The sequence below is a fragment of the Heterocephalus glaber genome, unplaced genomic scaffold, assembly GCF_053883595.1.
Source record: "Heterocephalus glaber isolate CG9 unplaced genomic scaffold, H.glaber_assembly_v1.0 deba00001002, whole genome shotgun sequence".
NCBI lineage: Eukaryota > Metazoa > Chordata > Mammalia > Rodentia > Bathyergidae > Heterocephalus > Heterocephalus glaber.
In genome coordinates, this window is record NW_028258178.1 from 414,108 (window position 1) to 431,348 (window position 17,241).

Below are 17,241 nucleotides of genomic sequence, written 5' to 3' on the forward strand. Positions count from 1 at the left end.
ATTCTTTGGGGAAGATCCCCAGCAGGGGAATAGCGGGGTCAAATGGGACTTCCAGTCCTAGTTCCTTGAGGTATCTCCACACTGATTTCCATGGCTTTGTCACTTGTAATACTGTTCCCCTTGCATGGGTTTCTGAGCATTAAGTGAGGAGATCACAGATGCTTTTAGGGCAGAGCTGACAGAATACTGTTTCATAGCTGCTGTAGCTTTCCTCTCATAGTTTTCTTTCCTTCTTCTTTATTAATATGTTTTCAATACATAATAATTACATTCATCTTGAGGAATTGGTACATACGCATCTTTATTTTTTATACATCTTTAGCAATATCACATCTTTAGTAAAGTGAGCAGTCTGTTGTTTCTTTTCCCACTTTTATCCCTCCTGTCCCTTTCCCCTCACATTTTCAGCCTTTCCATGAGCCTTAATCTTACTTAACAGACGATCTCGTCCATTACCCCAACCCCAGAACACCATTTCCCTCGCCCCTCCCTGTCCTTCCCCTGGCAAAGCCCTTGCTCATCGGGGCAGAAAGCTCATGGTGTAGTTCTGTGGGATCGTGGCAAAGCCCACAAGTTTAGGGGACACATCAATGTCCTGGCGCGCCTGTGGGGACTTGAAGCGGAAGTTCTGCAAGATGGAAGTGAGGAAGAGAAAGAGCTCCATTCTAGCCAGGCCTTCTCCCAAACAGTACCGCTTTCCTGATGAGGAGAAAGAAAGTCATAGATGAAGGAACCCCTTAATACCCAAATATATTCTTCAAGGGAGGAGGGCGATAATATTTTGGTCTGAGAATCCTTGAAGCTCTGTGAGCTGCAGTTTTCCTTGCACCTGAAGTGTATGAACTGCATGCAAGCAGTAGAAATGGGAAGTTTAGGTCCTCCTCTCAAGATTGTTGTTTTGGTATTAACTCGTTTCTAAGAGTCTGAAGAACTGGTTGTGGGCCCTTGGAAAAATCTCTGCCTTACTCTCATCCTTGATTTTCTCTATGTCTGGAAAGGGCTGATCATACCTTCCTTTGACTACAGATATTTGGTGTTTAGGATTTCCTGAGTTTTCATTTACTTGGCTGGAAAGTAGATTTCAAAAGGAATTTCCTAGCTGGAGGATACTAGAATGCACCCCAGAGAGGGGAGTTGGGATGCACTGCCTCTGTTGATCTGGAAGTTACTTGGCAGCAAACTTTGGACTCTTACCAAGGGAAAAAGGCACAAAAGCATCATTCTTCTTAAACTGCCCCTTCTCATCCAGGAAGTGCTGGGGGTGGAAATCTTGGGGGTTGGAGAAGAACTTGGGGTCTCTCAGCACAGAGCCCAGGACAGGGAACACTTCAGTGCCCTGGCAGGGAGTAGAAAGGGCAATTGATAAATGGGTTAGTAGTTGAGTGTTTTTAAAGCACAGAAGTATTAGAGGGGAAAATTACAGTGCCCCAGGTGAAGATATATGGGAGGCATAGGAGTTGTGGTTCTCTGAGAGAGGAGCTTGGGGGAATATAAATCAGCAATGGGAAGTTTGTGGGTCATAGGGGTACATGTTTATTGAGAATGGATGTGTGAGTGACAGGACAGTGTCCTTTGGAGCAAAATGTTGAAGGAGTGAGGTGCTCAAATTTGAGGGTCTTTATCTTTGGGGTATAAAGTTAGATATACGGGGATCATGTCTCTCATGACTTGAAGGTTTTCATTCTCTGAGACAGTGTGCTTGAGAAACTTTGGATTTATATCCCCCTGGGCAGGATATTTGGAGGACATGAGACTCCTGTCCCTAAGTAACAAGTTCCATTGGAAATAGGTTTCATGTCCCTTGAGACAAGTAGTTTTGGGGACAAAGGACTGGCTTCCATGCAGCAGAAAATATGGGAGAGACATGGGAATCAGGACTCTCTGAAGGCAAGAGCTGAAGAAACACTATGGTTAAGGAAGTCTTTGACTGAAGTCATGAGATAGGGGCTGTCGATCTTATAATGGGGATAGGTATCAGGGTCCCAGGTGTGGGTTGAAGCTCCCTCTAGGCTGGGCAAGGCAGTACCTTGGGGAGCAGAAAGTTCCGAAACTTGGTGTCCTTGGTGACACTGTGAGCCAAATTCATGGGGATCATGTCTCCAAATCTTTGGATCTCGTGGATCACCGCATCTGTGTAGGGCATCTTGGCCTTGTCCTCAAACATGGGGTGCCGGTTCCTGCCGATCACTCTGTCAATCTCTTCATGGATCTTGGCTGCGGGAGAAGGGAGCATGTGTTTAATTATCTAGGAGCCTCAGAGCAGGAAGCTAGTTCAAATTTGTAAAACTGGATGTAAGACATGGAACTATTTATGACATGTATGTGAACCATCAAAACGGACACTGGGCATACACATTTCTGGAGCAGAATCCTCTTAACTTGCTTATTCCAGAACCATAAGGGAGCTATAAGGGAGGAGACTCAGGGAATGGCCTGGTGGAGTAGGTGATATTCCTCCTGCAGTTTAGACAAGCACTTTAGCAATAAATTCAGTTTCTATGAATATTTTAATGGCTAGTGAAAATTGGCTGGTGCCTCTTAGCTGAATGTCCTCCTTCCTCTACAGGGTGTGTCTGATGGTCCAGAGACCTGGGAGAGGTATGGACATTGCGGAAGTGTCCAAGGAGCTTCACCCCCACATCCTTACCCTCCACATCTGGGTGCTTCATGAGCAGCAGGAAGCCATAGCGAAGGGTTGTGCTAACGGTCTCTGTGCCCGCAAAGAAGAGGCTTAGCGTGGTCATAACCAGATTCTTCATGTGGAACTCTGCATTGGAGTTCTTCTCGCATAAACAGAAAACCTATTAGGGTGAGTCCATTTAACACCCACCTAGAGAACTTCTGGGGTTATTTCTTTGAACCTACCTGTCTTAGGTCTGGATCTAAGGTGGGACGAGAGACCCTAGATCTGTATGCTCTTGCCACATTTCATGCATTTGCTCAACTTGCTGCCTCTGTTCTAAATGCTTTCTTCATGATCTTTGCTTGGCTAACTATCTGTTTTCACTTTCCTTGTCATTATTAAAGTAGTAGGAATATTTACAAAGACGGTGATAGAAACTGTGAGAAAGACGGGGAGGAGAGAGAGAGAGAGAGAGAGAATATTAAGTGACAGAATCCTACTCATTCACCAATTCGAAGCTTCTTGTAGAGGAAACATCACCAGATGACTTAAAGTCACACCTTATTTCTCATACATGGGAGGCTGACAGACAGATTAGGGTGAGTATACTCCACAGAAAGACTGTTAAGGCAGGGCACTTTTTCACACAGGTGTATCTAATGAATAGGCTAGGAAAGGTTAGAAAGCATGGTGGCAGAAAGTACCATACTTAGGACCAAAGAGGATTTGAGCTATATTCCATTTCTTCCTTGCTGTGTGACTTCAGGAAAGTCACTTATACTCTGGGCTTCAGTTTCCCTATTTGTAAAATTGAGGTCATAATGAGATATACACAAGCTATTGGGGTGAGTTCTATGAAGCACTTATAATTGTACCTGGAATGTGGCAATGTTGTAGAGGTGGTTGCCATTGTGGTTTGCATGCACATATCCTGCCTGTGCATAGAGCCTCACAGAGAGAACAGTGATGGTAACTGTGATGGGCATGGTGAGGATCATTATGATCCAGCTAATATGAATGATCTCTGTCCCTCATCCCAGCCTAATTCCTGGCTTTGGACTCCCTCACCCTGGCTGCTGGGTGTACCTTCTGGATACGGATGAGAAAGGAGTCAATGAAGTTTCGTGGAGAACTGGGATCCAGTGTGCGCTGATTTTGCTCCACCTTCTTGACTATGAAGTTCTCCAGCCCCTGCAGCTCCTTAAAAGCCTGTTGTTGTGGTCCTGGCAGGTACTTCATTACTGAATAGAACATCTCATAGAGCTGGGTATGGAGAGAGAGGACAGAACAGAATGACAGCTGGGAGTGGAACCTGTCTCAGGGCAAAGAAGGCACTGGCTTCAAGCACCTTCCAAGTGTTTAGGAATTTCATTGAGGCCTAAGGGAAAATATATTTAAGTTTTCATGTGGGTTATATGTGAAAGCTGTTGTCCAGGAATTTAAGTGAGATGGATTGGGGAACTTGACTTGTCTTCAGATGTTCAGAAGAGGATGACAACAACACTGATCTAAATGTTAGGATTTTCAAGTGAGATTGGGTAGGAAAACATTTTGATGTTGGGGTACTCAGGTAGGGTGTCCTGGTGAACCTATCTGGGTGGATAGGTTCTAGAGGGCTATGTTGGAAGTAGGTGTCCAAAAACTTGTAGGATTTAGATTTGCAACTGCCATACACATGTCCAGCCATTTTGTATAGATATCAAAATGGGGGTTATACTTACTGAGGTGTTTAGGTATTAAGGAATGAACTAATAGTGGTAACCCATGAGGATTGTTGAGATGACAGCACTGGAAGACACTTCCATGTTTGGAGACAATATATACAGATATGTATGTGTTTAGAGGGTTGGTTATGGTATCTGGGCAAGTGTTCGTGTATTTAAATGGGCTTAGTAGGGGTGTTTGTCAAGGCATTCCAGCCTACTGGTTTGAGACAACTGTGTAGTGGTCAAATGGCTGTAGCATTTGGTGGATTGGATTTTGTAGCACCAAGTGTTTAGTTAGAAGGTGGGCTGAGATGGCCACTTGTCCGTGTGTTAACAAATTCAGATGACTGGGTAGGGAAAGCAGTTTGAGATTAAGGTAAGTTATCATGGAAACATCTGCCCAGATTAAAAAAAAAACTGATTGAAGGGCATGCATCTTGGGTGCAGACTCTCAGGGGTATCTAGTTAGATATTCAGGTGTACTGAGCACCTGCTCTTGGTCCTGATGTAACTATGAAGTGTATGCTACTGGGGGCTGGGTTTGAGTTGACCTTAGAAGAGAATGAGAGATTGGGGCACCATGTAAAGGTGTGGTCTGCAGGTTGTGGTAGAGATGTAGTAGGGCCAGGCTGGAACAGGTTACCTGTCCGGTGGAGGTAGCTGTGAACTGGAAGCTTCCCAACATCATGCGCAAAAGTGACAGGAACTCTTTGTCTTCATAGTCAAAGCGGTCCCCAAAGACAATGGAGCTAATGATGTTGGAGACTGCTCTGCTCAGGTAGAAGGTGGGATCTATGAAGGCACCTGTGAGGTGGGGCAGAGACCAGGAGAGGCAGGAATTGGGGGATAGTCCAGTGGGTTCTCTGATGCCTTCTCAGAATTTGAGTAGGCTACTCTGGTGATTAGATAAACTACAGCATGAGACAGAGAACTGGAAACAATGGTGTAATCTCTTACTCTTCTTCCAATGCCATAATGTACATGTAGTTCTTGGCCTTGGATTCTCCTACTTCCCACAAAATCCTGAGTTTCCTTGCTTACCCTGTGTTTCCCTGAAGGATTCAATAAGGAAACCAATCTCCTCTTGGATACGCTCCTCAATGCCACGCTTTCCCATGCCAAAGTCCCTTAATGTGGAGATGGAGAAGCGCCGGAGATGCCTGGCGCGTTCCCATGAGCTGAAGGCCACACCTGAGGATGTGAGTACAGGAAAGGGGAGAGGTAAGAAAGGGGCAGGGAGAGACCACAGACCTTCCTTGTGGAGGCTCCTGAGAAGAAGGGAGGCAACAGAGCCACAGGCTGTGTGAAAGAGCAGGAGAGATACAAACTGAGCCAGAACAAAGAAATTTCCAGAAAGAGAAAGACTCCAAGTGGGAAGAGAGGATAGAAGAGAAGAGAGAAGCAGAGATGCAGACAGATAAAGGAGAAGCAGAGGTACAGAGACTCTCCATAAGAGGAAGAGAAGGAAAGAGGTAATTAGAGGGAATGACAGAGGACAGAGGGAAGAGAAGTGAAATTTTGGATACACCAAACTAGAAATAAAAATGATAAATGATCCTAAACTGAGCTGAAGAATAGAGCAAAGCAGGGAGAGAGAAACAGAGGGTCTCAAAAGATTTTTTTAAACCCAGAAATGCAGGCAAGGAGACTTTGAAGCAGATATTTTGAGATTCTGAAAGAGAAAGAAAAAATGGAGGGAGAAGAAGATAGAAAGAATCATGGGGAAGAACAGAAGCTGAGGTTAACACAAAGGTCAGACAAATTTAAATGAGCTGTATTCCAACAGACAAATCGCAAGAGGTTCTAAGAGATAGATAGGTCCCAACATTTAGTGAGGGAGAAAAGGGAGACGGGGCAGTGAGGCATGGAAAAATTAGGCACAGGAACTCTAAGAGAGCTTAGAAACTGGTATAAGGTGAGGCAACAATGAAGAAGTTATAGAGAAAAGATCAGGCAAAGCCCTCTGCACAACCTTAGATAGGTGAGTCAGGGGAAGAGCTGGGGGAAGAGGTCACCAAATCTTCCTGGACACACTTCCTCATGAGGTGCCCTCCTCACCATAGCCTTTGAAGATCCAGTCAAAGGTGGCCTGCTTGCCTCGCCCACTGAATTCCTCAGCTTGATCTATCAGAGCTTCCTTGACTGCGTCATATCCACACAGCACCACAACCCGGCGAGGCCCTAGGTGGATGGTGAACACTGGGCCATACTGCTCTTTGATCTGATGAAGGAGGGTGAGAGTGGCTAGAGAGGCCAGTTCCTGAACTGGCCCAGTGCCCAGAAGTCAGGCACTGGGATACATTTCTTCCAGGTCCTGACAGGCAAGGAGATGAACATCCCAATCTTTTCCCTATCTAGTACGTGGTGGCTGATCCTTGAAAACTCTCTTATCTTAAGACATCAGCTCTCCTAGTCAATCGTTAGCCATAAATCACCAGCTCATGGGTACCTCCTCACCCACCTCATTCTACCCTCCCCCATAACACCTTCATGATGGAGTTGTACATCTGCTCTGTGTTCAGCTGCAGGTAATTCCCAATGAAGGGCAGTGGTGTTGGTCCAGGAGGCAGCTTCCCATGGAGCCTTCTGTGCTGCCAGACAGACATCAAGATCACTATACTCAGGAAAACCAGCAAAGCCACAAGAGGTAGTCCTGAGGCCAGCATTGTGGCTGTGAGGGTGATAGTCAGATATCAAAGGCTGAGACTGCCTTTATACTACCTGAGAGAGAAGGGTAGCCTTTGGTCCTGATTATGCAATTATCTTATTTCACCTCCTAAGTATAGGCCCCGCACTTGTACCCTCCCTAGATTGCAACATGGTAGCCAAAGTACGGGAGGCCTCTGGGCTGATATACAATATTGGCCTCCAGGTGGTTTGTGGCACAGCAGGAGGGAGTGCCCTAGGACTGTGGATTGGTGGGAGCAGGAGATAAACTCTATATTTGAAAAGGTTTGAACATTTGCATGACAGAGCACCTGAGTTCTGGATTTGGAATCCCAGATTGACCAGGACCTCGCAGATGTGAATTTGAGGGTGGACAATAGAATTCAAGGATCTGGACTTCATTTGGATGAGACAGGGGATATGGCTGTGGATTTTGGAGTCCCTTAGTAAGGAAGGACATAAGTTTAAGGGACCCAGGGGGAAAGATTCCGGGGTTATGGATGTGAGGGTCATGGGGTGAGAAGGACCCAGAGCTGTGCATAAAGAGTCCTGGAAAGAGAAGTGTATGGAAAACCTAAGAGGCTCTTGAAGTCAGCACCTGGAGCCTGCTTTGCTTTGGCTCTGTGCTGTTTTTTCCTGCCCCGAATACTTGTGGGAGGCCCAAAGTGAGGCCAAAATGGGTGCCATGGAATGTAGAACCTCCCACTGCCTAGGTGTGGCTGCAAATGGGATGGAAGATGAAAGTCACATTTTAGTGGAAGTTTGCAAATAACTGATAAAGAAATAATGCAAGGTAACACTTGGCAGAGGGACCTGTGCAGCAGGAACAAACTGCAGAGAACAAAGTGAAGAGAGGAAAGATGTTTTTTGACTTTGGGAGGATGAGATGGGGAGCAGGTTTAGCACAGGCTTGACAGAGATCAATTCATGTAATGCCCATAGCCAGCCTATATCTGGGATGGCCTCAGGCCTGGGACATTTTTGTCCCTCTATTTTCTTTATTAGGAAGGAGGGAGACATTTAGGGAATTTGCTTCTCACCAACTGAATTTGTTTCTCAGTGAATATAGCACCAGGAAGGCCCTGGATGTTCAGGCAAATTTTCATGAGCTGTCCAAGGAAGGGTTGGGGATGTTCAAAATGGGAGCAGTACTATGGTACACAGAAATCACAAGTTTTGGGATTTTTTGGTGCCGGGGATCAAACTCGAGTCCTTGCACTTGCGAGGCAGGTGCCTGAACCACTGAGCTAAATCCCTGGCCCAATCACATGTTTTTTTTGTCTTGTTGATTTCCCTGGAACATAAAGTAAAGGGTCATTGTCTGAGATCACATGGCTGTGTCCACAATGTTTTGGGACAAACTTCTAGCAAGAAGTAACTATTCTCCCAGGAGTATTTCTTCAATTATTGGACCTCAGTTTCTCTTTCTGGAAGATTAAAAACCAGGTTAAATAAGATTAGGATTGAAATTTTTTGTTGTTTGAATTCAAAGTGATAACAGTGTTTTTAGTCTTATGGGCCCAGTGATAAGACTTAATTTTATCTACTTCACCAAAGCATGTATGAGTTAATACATGTGTTCATTAAATATGTGATTTTTCAGAGCCACAGATAAAATAAAATACAAAATCAAACTAATGTTGCCTACAAGAAATACACCTCATCCAAAAACAAAAAACAGACTGAAAATTAAAGGGTGGAAAATGATATTTCATGCAAATGGAACCCAAAGCAAATAGGAGTAGTTATCTTATTTTCAGGCAAAGTGGATTTCATGCCAAAACTGATTAGAAGAGACAAAGAGGTTACTACATACTGGAAAAGGGAACAATTCAATAGGAAGAGATAAATATATATACACCAAACGCTGATGCACAAATATTACTGGATGTGCAATGTCAGATTAACCACCACACAATCATAGTTGGAGACATCAATATTGGAATCTCACAAAAAGATAATCCAACAAAAACAATAACAAAGAAATATCAACCCTGAACATACCTTGGATCAATGGACTTAACAGAATGTTTCATTAAACAACATCACAGTACAAATTTTCCTCAGCAGGACATGGAACTTTCTCCAAAATAGACCACATCTTGTTTTGTTTTGTTTGAGACAAGATCTCATTATGTAGTTCTGTCTGGCCTTGAACTCACTATGTAAACTGGCCTTGAACTCATGATGATTCTCCTGCTTCAGCCTCTCAAATGCTGGAATTACAGGTGTGCACCACCACACCTAGTTTAGACAACATTTTAGGTCATGAAACAATTTTAAATAAATATAAAATAAGTGAAAATCTCTTCCATACTATCAGATCATAGCAGATTGAAACTAGAAATCAATGTCAAAAGAAATCACAGAAACTATGTAGACACATTGAAATTAAATAATGTTATTGAATAATTAATAGTTCACAAAAGAAATCAAGGAAAAAAATTAAGAAGTGCCTAGAATCTAGTGACAAGGGCAACATCAAATACCAAAATCTAATGGGACACAATAAAAGCAGTTCTAAGAGGGAAGTTTATAGCTGCAAATACCCACATTAGAAAAATAGAAAAATTCCAAATAAATAACCTAATATTGAAATCCAGATCCTAAAAAAAAAAATCGAAGTAACCTAATTACAAAATGTATCACAGATAATGTGAAATAGGAAGAAAACATTCAAATGGGAAGGGGCACGGGGGGGGGGGGGCGTGGAGAAAGGGAAAAGGGAAAAATGAGAAAAGAAAGATAAAATGAAAACAAAGCTTTGTAAATAAGGAGAGGAAGAAGGGTTGAAGGAGGGGAGGAGTACGGGGAAAAAAGAATTAAGATATATCATGTACAGGTACAAATTTCATATGATGAATGTCATCACTATATATATTTAAATTTAATTAAAAATAAAAACCCAAAACTTGTATAAGGAAATTATAAAAATCAGAGGAGAAATTAGTGAAATTGAGACTAGAAAACAATACAAAGGATCAATGAATAAAAGAGTTGGTTCTTTGAAAGGATAAGACCTTAGCTACATTTACAAAAAGAAGAAAAGATATATCAATGCAATCAGAAATATAAAAGCTGAAATCACTATGAACATCATAAAAATCTAAAAGATTATAAAAATTTACTTTAAAAAATTAAGTTTATTGGTAAATTTTAGGTATACATTATGATCATATTCATTATTAAGAATTTGTGCTTGTACATGATATATCTTGGTTCTTATTTTTTCTCATTCCTCAGCTCTCCATTCAACCCCTCCAATCCTTCCTATTTACAGAACATTTATTTTCAATTTTTCCTTCTTTTTGCATTTTTTCTCTCCCTTCTTTCCTTCCCCCAACCCGCCCAGTTCCTTTGCCCTTTGAACATTTTCTTCCTATTTCACAATATCTAGTATACTTTGGTCCTCATTTACACTTTCAGTTTCTCACACCAGAGAAACAACTTAGTATTTTTTTATCTATATCTTTATTGGTACATTTTAGGTACACGATATGTTTACATTTATCATTGGGTGTTTGTACCTGAACATGATGTATCGTAGTTCTTATTTTTCCCCCATTACCTGTGTGTGCCCTTTACCCCCTCCACCCTTCCCGATTTGCATAAACTTTGTTTCCATTTTTTGTTTCTTTCTCGTAATTTTTCCTTTCCCTTCTTCCCTTTCCCCTTCCCCTCCCACCACCCCTACGCCTTTGGACTTTTTCCTATTTCGAATTATCAATTATTCATTTTAATCATTGTCATTCTTGTTTACACTTTCAGTTTCTCACACTAGAGAAACTATTTGGTATTTACACATGTGTGCCCTATTTATTTCACTTAAGAGTATGCCCTCAATATGCATCCATTTAGCTATAAATGGCTCAAGTTTCTTGTTCTTTATGGCTGAGAAGTACTCCATTTTATAGAAAAACTACATCTTCTTTATCCATTTTCCAGGTGATGGGCACTTGGACTGATTCCAAACTTTAGCTATTGCAAACTGTGCCGCCATAAACACAGGTGCACGTATATCACTGTGGTATGATTCTTTTAATTCTTTGGGGAAGATACCCAGTAGGGAAATTGCTGGGTCAAATGAGACCTCTAGTCCTAGTTCTTTGAGGTATCTCCATACAGATTTCCACAGTGGTTGCATCAGTCTGCACTCCCACCAGCAATGGAGAAGGGTTCCTTTTTCTCTGCACCCCCACCAGCATTTGTTATTGGTTGATTTCATTTCCCCCTCCCCCATTCCTAGCCCTCCCTTCACCCCCTCTACCCTTCCCTATTTACAAAGACTTTATTTCCATTTTTTCCATTTCTCATCATTTTTCCTTTCCCTTCTTTCCTTTCCCCTGCCTCTTCCACTGTCCCTACCCATTTGGACATTTTCGTCCTATTTTGCATTATCGATTATTCATTCTAATCATTGGTACCTTTTAGGTATACAATATAATGACATTCATCATTGGAAATTTGCACCTTTACATAATCTCTCTTGGTTCCGATTTTTCACTCTTGCCCAGCCCACTCTTCAACCCCTCCATTCCTCCCTATTTAAAAAGATTTTGTTCCTATTTTTCCATTTCCTCATATTAATTCCATACCCTTCTTTCCTTTCCCCTACCCCTCCCATCTCTTTCCCCTTTGCCCCTTTTCTTCCTATTTCACATTACCTATTATACATTTCAGTCCTTATTTACACTTTCAGTTTCTGACACCAGAGAAACTACTCAGTATTTATACATGTGTGTCCTATTTATTTCACTTAAGTGTATCACCTCAATGTGCATCCGTTTAGCTATAAATGTCTCTAATTTCTCATTTTTTATGGCTGACTAGTACTCCATTTAATTAAAAAACCACATTTTCTTGATCCAGTCTCCAGTTAATGGGCATTTGGGCTGTTTCCAAGTTTTACCTATCACAAACTGGGCTGCTATGAACATGGGTCCACATATATCATTGTGGTATGATTCTTTTAATTCTTTGGGGAAGATCCCCAGCAGTGGAATAGTGGGGTCAAATGGGACTTCCAGTCCTAGTTCTTTGAGGTATCTCCATACTGATTTCCACAGTGGTTGCACCAGTCTACACTCCCACCAGCAGTGGAGCAGGGTTCCTCTTTCCCCACAGCCCTGCCAGCATTTGTTATTGGTTGATTTCATGATAGCAGCCATTCTTTCTGGTGTGAGGTGGAATCTCAGCATTGTTTTCATTTGCATCTCTCGAATGACCAGTGATGTTGAACACTTTTTCATGTATTTATTTGCTGTTTCTACTTCTTTGTCTGAGAAATGTCTGCTCATTTCACATGCCCATTTTTGGATTGGGTCTTTAAATTTGGGAGGTCTGATCGTTTTAAGCTCTTTATAGATTCGAGATAGTAGACCTTTGTCTGAGGAAAAGCAGGTGAAGATTTTTTCCCACATTGTGGGTTGTCTCTTCACACTGCTGGTGGTTTCTCTTGCTGTGCAGAAGCTTTTTAATAAGAAGAGATCCCACTTGTTGATTGTTTGTGCTAGTTCATGACCAATTGAGGTTTTGTTCATAAAATCTTTTCCTACACCGATGTCTTCAAGAGTTCTACCTAATCACTGTTCCAGCTGGTTCAGAGTTTCTATTTCAATATTTAGATCTTTAATCCATTTCAATTTTAGTTTAGTGGATGAGAGATATAGGTCTAGTTTTAATCTTTGGCAAGTTGAAACCCAATTTTTCCAGCACCATTTATTAAAGAGGCTATCTTTCCTCCAGTGAGGGTGTTTGGCTCCTTTATCAAAGATGAGATGGCTGAGTGTGCCTGGCATTGTTTCTGCATCTTCTAATCTGTTCCACTGGCCTCAGGTCTGTTTCTTTGTCAGTACCATGCTGTTTTTATTACAGTAGCTTTGTAGTATAGTTGCAGGTTGGGGATTGAGATACCCCTTGCCATGTCTCTGTTACCTAGAATTGCTTTTGCTATTCTGGGTCTCTTCTTGTTCCAAATGAAGTTTTGGATTGTTTTCTCGAGGTCCATGAAGTATGCAGCTGGGATCTCAATTGGGATTGCATTGAATCTATATAGAAGTTTTGGAAGTATGGCCACTTTAACTATATTAATCCTTCCTACCCAGGAGCAGGGAATGTCTGTCCATTTTTTGAAATCATCTTCAATCTCTCTTTTCAGAGTGCCATAGTTTTCAGAGAAGAGGTCTTTGATTTCTTTTGTTAGGTTGATTCCTAGGTATTTCAGTTTTTTGGATGCTATTGTGAAAGGAATTGTTTTCCCTATTTCTCTCTCACTGAGTCTGTCATTCGTGTAGAGGAAAGCTATTGATTTTTGTGTGTTGACATTGTAACCAGCTGCTTGACTGAATTTGGTTGTTAAGTCTAGAAGACTTTTGGTGGAGTTATTGGTGTCTTCTATATACAGTATCATGTCATCTGCAAATAATGACAATTTGACTTCTTCGCTTACTATCTTTATTCCTTTTATTTCTTTCTCTTGTCTAATTGCCATGGCTAATGTTTCTAAAACTATATAGAACAAGAGTGGTGATAGTGGACATCCTTGCCTTGTTCCTGATTTTAGTGCGAAGGATTTCAGGTTTTGACCATTTAGTATGGTATTGGCTGTTGGTTTTTCATGGATGGCTTTAATCAGTTGGAGGTAGAGACCACCTATTACAATTTTTTGTAGGGTTTTTATCATGAATGCATGTTGGATTTTGTCAAATGCTTTTTCTGTGTCTATGGAGATAATCATATGTTTTTTGTCCTTGGCTCTATTGATATAGAGTATTACATTGATTGATTTGCGTCTGTTGAACCATCCCTGCATCCCTGGGATGAATCCCACTTGATCAGGGTGTATGATCTTCTTGATGATCTTCTGCATTCTATTTGCCAGTATCTTATTAAGAATTTTTGCATCTATGTTCATTAGTGAGATTGGCCTATAGTTCTCCTTTTTGGTTGGGTCTTTCTCTGCTTTGGGGATCAAGGTGATGGATGCTTGTTTCCAGGAATGAATTTGGGAGTATTGCCTCACTTTCAATTTCATTGAAGAGTTTAAACAGTAGCAGCAGCAGTTCCTCTCTAAATGTCTTGTAGAATTCAGCAGTGAGGCCATCAGGGCCCGGGCTTTTCTTAGTTGGTAAGTTTTTAATTACGTTTTCAATTTCATTGGTTGATATTGGGTTGTTTAGAATTTTTAGGTCTTCTTCATTCAACTTTGGTAATTCATATGTATCTAGGAATCTGTCCATTTCTTCTGTGTTGTCCATCTTATTGGTGTATAGGTTCTGGAAGTAGGTATTGATGATCCTCTGGATTTCTGCTGAATCTGTTGTAATTTCACCCTTTTCATTCCTAATTGCATGGATTTGGGCCTTTTCTTTCCTTTTTCTGATAAGTTTGGCTAAGGGTTTGTCAATTTTGTTGATACTTTCGAAGAACCAACTCTTGGCTTCAGTGATTTTTTGTATCATTCTCTTAGTCTCCATTGCATTGATTTCTCCTCTGATCTTTATAATTTCCTCCCTTGTATGAACTTTGGGGTTGTCCTGCTCTTCTTTTTCTAGAAGCTTGAGGTTCAGCATCAGGTTGTTTAATTGGGCTTGTTCTGTTTTCATAATATGCGTATTCACTGCTTTGTTTTTCCCTTGTAAGACTGCTTTCATTGTGTCCCATAGATTCTGATATGTTGTATTGTAATTGTCATTTAATTGAAGGAACTGTCTGATTTCTTCTTTAATTTCCTCTATGACTCATTGGTTATTCAGAAGTGTGTTGTTCAATTTCCACATGTTTATGAAATTTTTCAAGTTTCTTTTGCTATGGATCTCCAATTTCATCCAACTATGGTCTGATAATATACAGGGGATAACTTCAATTCCTTTGCACTTACTTAAACATGTTCTATGTGTGAGTATGTGGTCTGGTTTGGAGAATGACCCATGTGCAGCTGAGAAGAATGTGTATTCTGATTTTGTGGGGTGGAAGACTCTGTAAACATCTGTTAAGTTCTTTTGTTCAAGAGTTCTATTGGGTTCTAGAATTTCATACTTATTTTTAGTCTAGTTGATCTATCTGTTTGTGACAGTGGGGTGTTGAGGTCCCCCACTACAATTGTATTAGTGCATATATGACTTTTCATGTCCTTAGTATTTGTTTTATATAGTTGGGTGCACTAGTGTTTGGTACATAGATATTTACAATTGTCATCTCTTCCTGTTGGATTGTTCCCTTTACAAGGATGTAGTGTCCTTCTTTGTCTCTCTTAATCAGTGTTGGTTTGAAATCTACTTGATCTGCAAAGAGGATATTTACTCCTGTTTTTTTGGTTTGCTGTTGCATGGAGTATTGTTTTCCACCCTTTAACTTTCAGTCTATGAGTTTCCTTTTGAATTAAGTTGTTTCTTGTATGCAGCATATTGTTGGATTTTGCTTCTTGACCCATTCTCCCAGGCTATTTCTTTTGATTGGTGAATTGAGACCATTAACATTGATGGTTATAACTGAAATGTATTGACTTGTCATTGCCATGACTTTTTCTTTTTGTTGGGTTCTCCCCCTTTACATTTAATTTCTTGTCATGCCAGATGGGTTCATTCTGCTTTGCTTCCTGGGGTTGTGATCCTCAATGTCTGTTCCTAGGCTATTGTGTAAAATTCTTTGGAGTGCTGGTTTGGTATTCACGAAGTTCCTAAGGTGCTCTTTGTCATGAAAGTATCTTATTTCTCCATCCATTTTGAAAGATAGTTTTTCAGGGTACATCAATCTGGGTTGGAGGCTGTTTTCTTTTAGGGTTTGGAATATGTCACTCCAAGCTCTTCTTGCCTTGATGGTTTGTTTTGAGAAGTCTGCTGTGATTCTGATGGGCTTTCCTTTGTATGTGATTTGTTTCTTTTCTCTAACTGCTTGTAGAACTTTGTTCTTCCGTTGAGTTTCTGGAATCTTAACAGTTATATGCCTATGTGTAGATTTTTTTTGATCAAGGCTATTTGGAGTCATATATGCCTCACTTATCTGTATGTCAAGCTCTTTTCTCCTGCTTGGGAAGTTTTCTGCCATTACTTGTACAAAGAGTTTTTTATGTCTTCTGCACTCTCTCCTGTTCTTCATTGAGCCCAATCAGTCTTATGTTATTCTTCTTTGCATCATCTAGCAGCTGCTGGATTGATTTCTCATGTTCCCTTATAATTTTGAAGCAATTTTTCTTTTCCTGATCATTAATTGTAACCTTATCTTCTATATCTGTAATTCTGTCCTCACACTGGCTCATTCTGCTGTGTAGACTTTCAATGGAGTTTTTCATCTCCTGGAAATCTATTTGCATCTGTTTTATGGATTCCATTTGTTTCTTATGTTGGGATTCCATCATGTTCCTCAGCTCCTCTCTAGATTTATTAATCATGTCTTTCACTAGTAGCACAATTTCTCCTGTTATCTGAGAAATTATTTCTGATTTTATTTTTTCCAGATCCTCTTTTGTTGCCAGTTCAGTGGGTCCAGGTGGTTGAGTATCAGAGTGTTCCATCTCATTTCCCTTTGGGGTTGCTGTAGGTGACCTGGAAGTCTGGTTTTGAGACTTATTTACGTGTTTTCTCATTTCAACTGGGGGGTCAGGTGGGGTGCTGTTGGCATCCGCATGGCTCACTTCCTCTGAACTGGAAGAGGTGGGCCAGGGCCCAGGAGCAGCAGTAGAAATGGTGGCCCGAAAGCCCCTTCCTCTGGGCTGGGAGCAGTGGAATGATTGACGGCCTGGAAGCCCCTTCCCCTGGACCAGGAACAGTGGGACCACAGCTCAGAAGCCCCTCCCTCTGGGCTGGGAGCAGTGGGACAGATGGCCACCCAAAAGCCCTTTCCTCTGGGCTGGGAGTGGTGAGAGGGATGGTTGGCAGGCAGCCCCATCCTCTGGACCAGGAGCAGTGGGGCAGCAGCTCAGAAGCCCCTACCTCTTGGCAGGAATTCATTAAATGCTGAGAACTTGATTAGCTCCAGTACAGTGGTCTGGTGGTCTGGTGTCCTCTGCATTTTTGTAGTGTGGAACCAGGTGGCTGTACAGAGAAGAGACCAAAGGAGTGGGGGGGTGGGGCAGTGGATTGCTGCCAGGGCACGGGCTGATCAGTGTTTTCAGCACGACTGGTGACCTCAGGACCATGTCTGCAGACCTGCCCTATTGGTTGATTTCTTGATAGCAGCCATTCTTTGTGGGGTGAGGTGGAATCTCAGTGTTGTTTTCATCTGCATCTCTTGAATGACCAGTGATGT

At 41.6% G+C, this 17,241-nt stretch overlaps 1 protein-coding gene across 4 annotated transcripts; it reads right to left on the reverse strand.

Annotated features, from left to right (window-relative positions):
* Positions 1 to 276: 276 nt before the first annotated feature.
* LOC101706775 (cytochrome P450 2A3) lies at positions 277 to 7,034 on the reverse strand. 4 transcript variants are annotated; one of them, XM_004874236.3, is made up of 9 exons: positions 6,816 to 7,033; positions 6,388 to 6,550; positions 5,371 to 5,520; positions 4,973 to 5,133; positions 3,710 to 3,886; positions 2,648 to 2,801; positions 2,027 to 2,214; positions 1,195 to 1,336; positions 277 to 699 (listed from the first exon to the last, which is right to left on the reverse strand). In XM_004874236.3, the coding sequence occupies exons 1-9, from the start codon at positions 6,993 to 6,995 to the stop codon at positions 518 to 520; spliced, it is 1,497 nt and encodes a 498-aa protein (XP_004874293.1). In that variant the 5' UTR covers positions 6,996 to 7,033; the 3' UTR covers positions 277 to 517. The 4 variants fall into 4 exon arrangements, with proteins under 4 accessions (XP_004874293.1, XP_004874294.1, XP_087065344.1 ...); XM_004874237.3 differs by having other exon boundaries at positions 2,648 to 2,780; positions 6,816 to 7,032; XM_087209218.1 differs by lacking the exon at positions 1,195 to 1,336 and having other exon boundaries at positions 6,816 to 7,034.
* Between the last annotated feature and the right edge of the window lie 10,207 nt (positions 7,035 to 17,241).

Bases quoted from the DNA above. Each gene is read 5' to 3' on its own strand.
- LOC101706775 (XM_004874236.3), bottom strand. From the start codon at position 6,995: ATGCTGGCCTCAGGACTACCTCTTGTGGCTTTGCTGGTTTTCCTGAGT. The intron at 6,551-6,815 runs GTGTTATGGGGG...CTCCTTCATCAG, and splicing joins TGTACAACTCCATCATGAAG to ATCAAAGAGCAGTATGGCCC. The intron at 3,887-4,972 runs GTAACCTGTTCC...CTCCATACCCAG, and splicing joins CAGCTACCTCCACCGGACAG to CTCTATGAGATGTTCTATTC.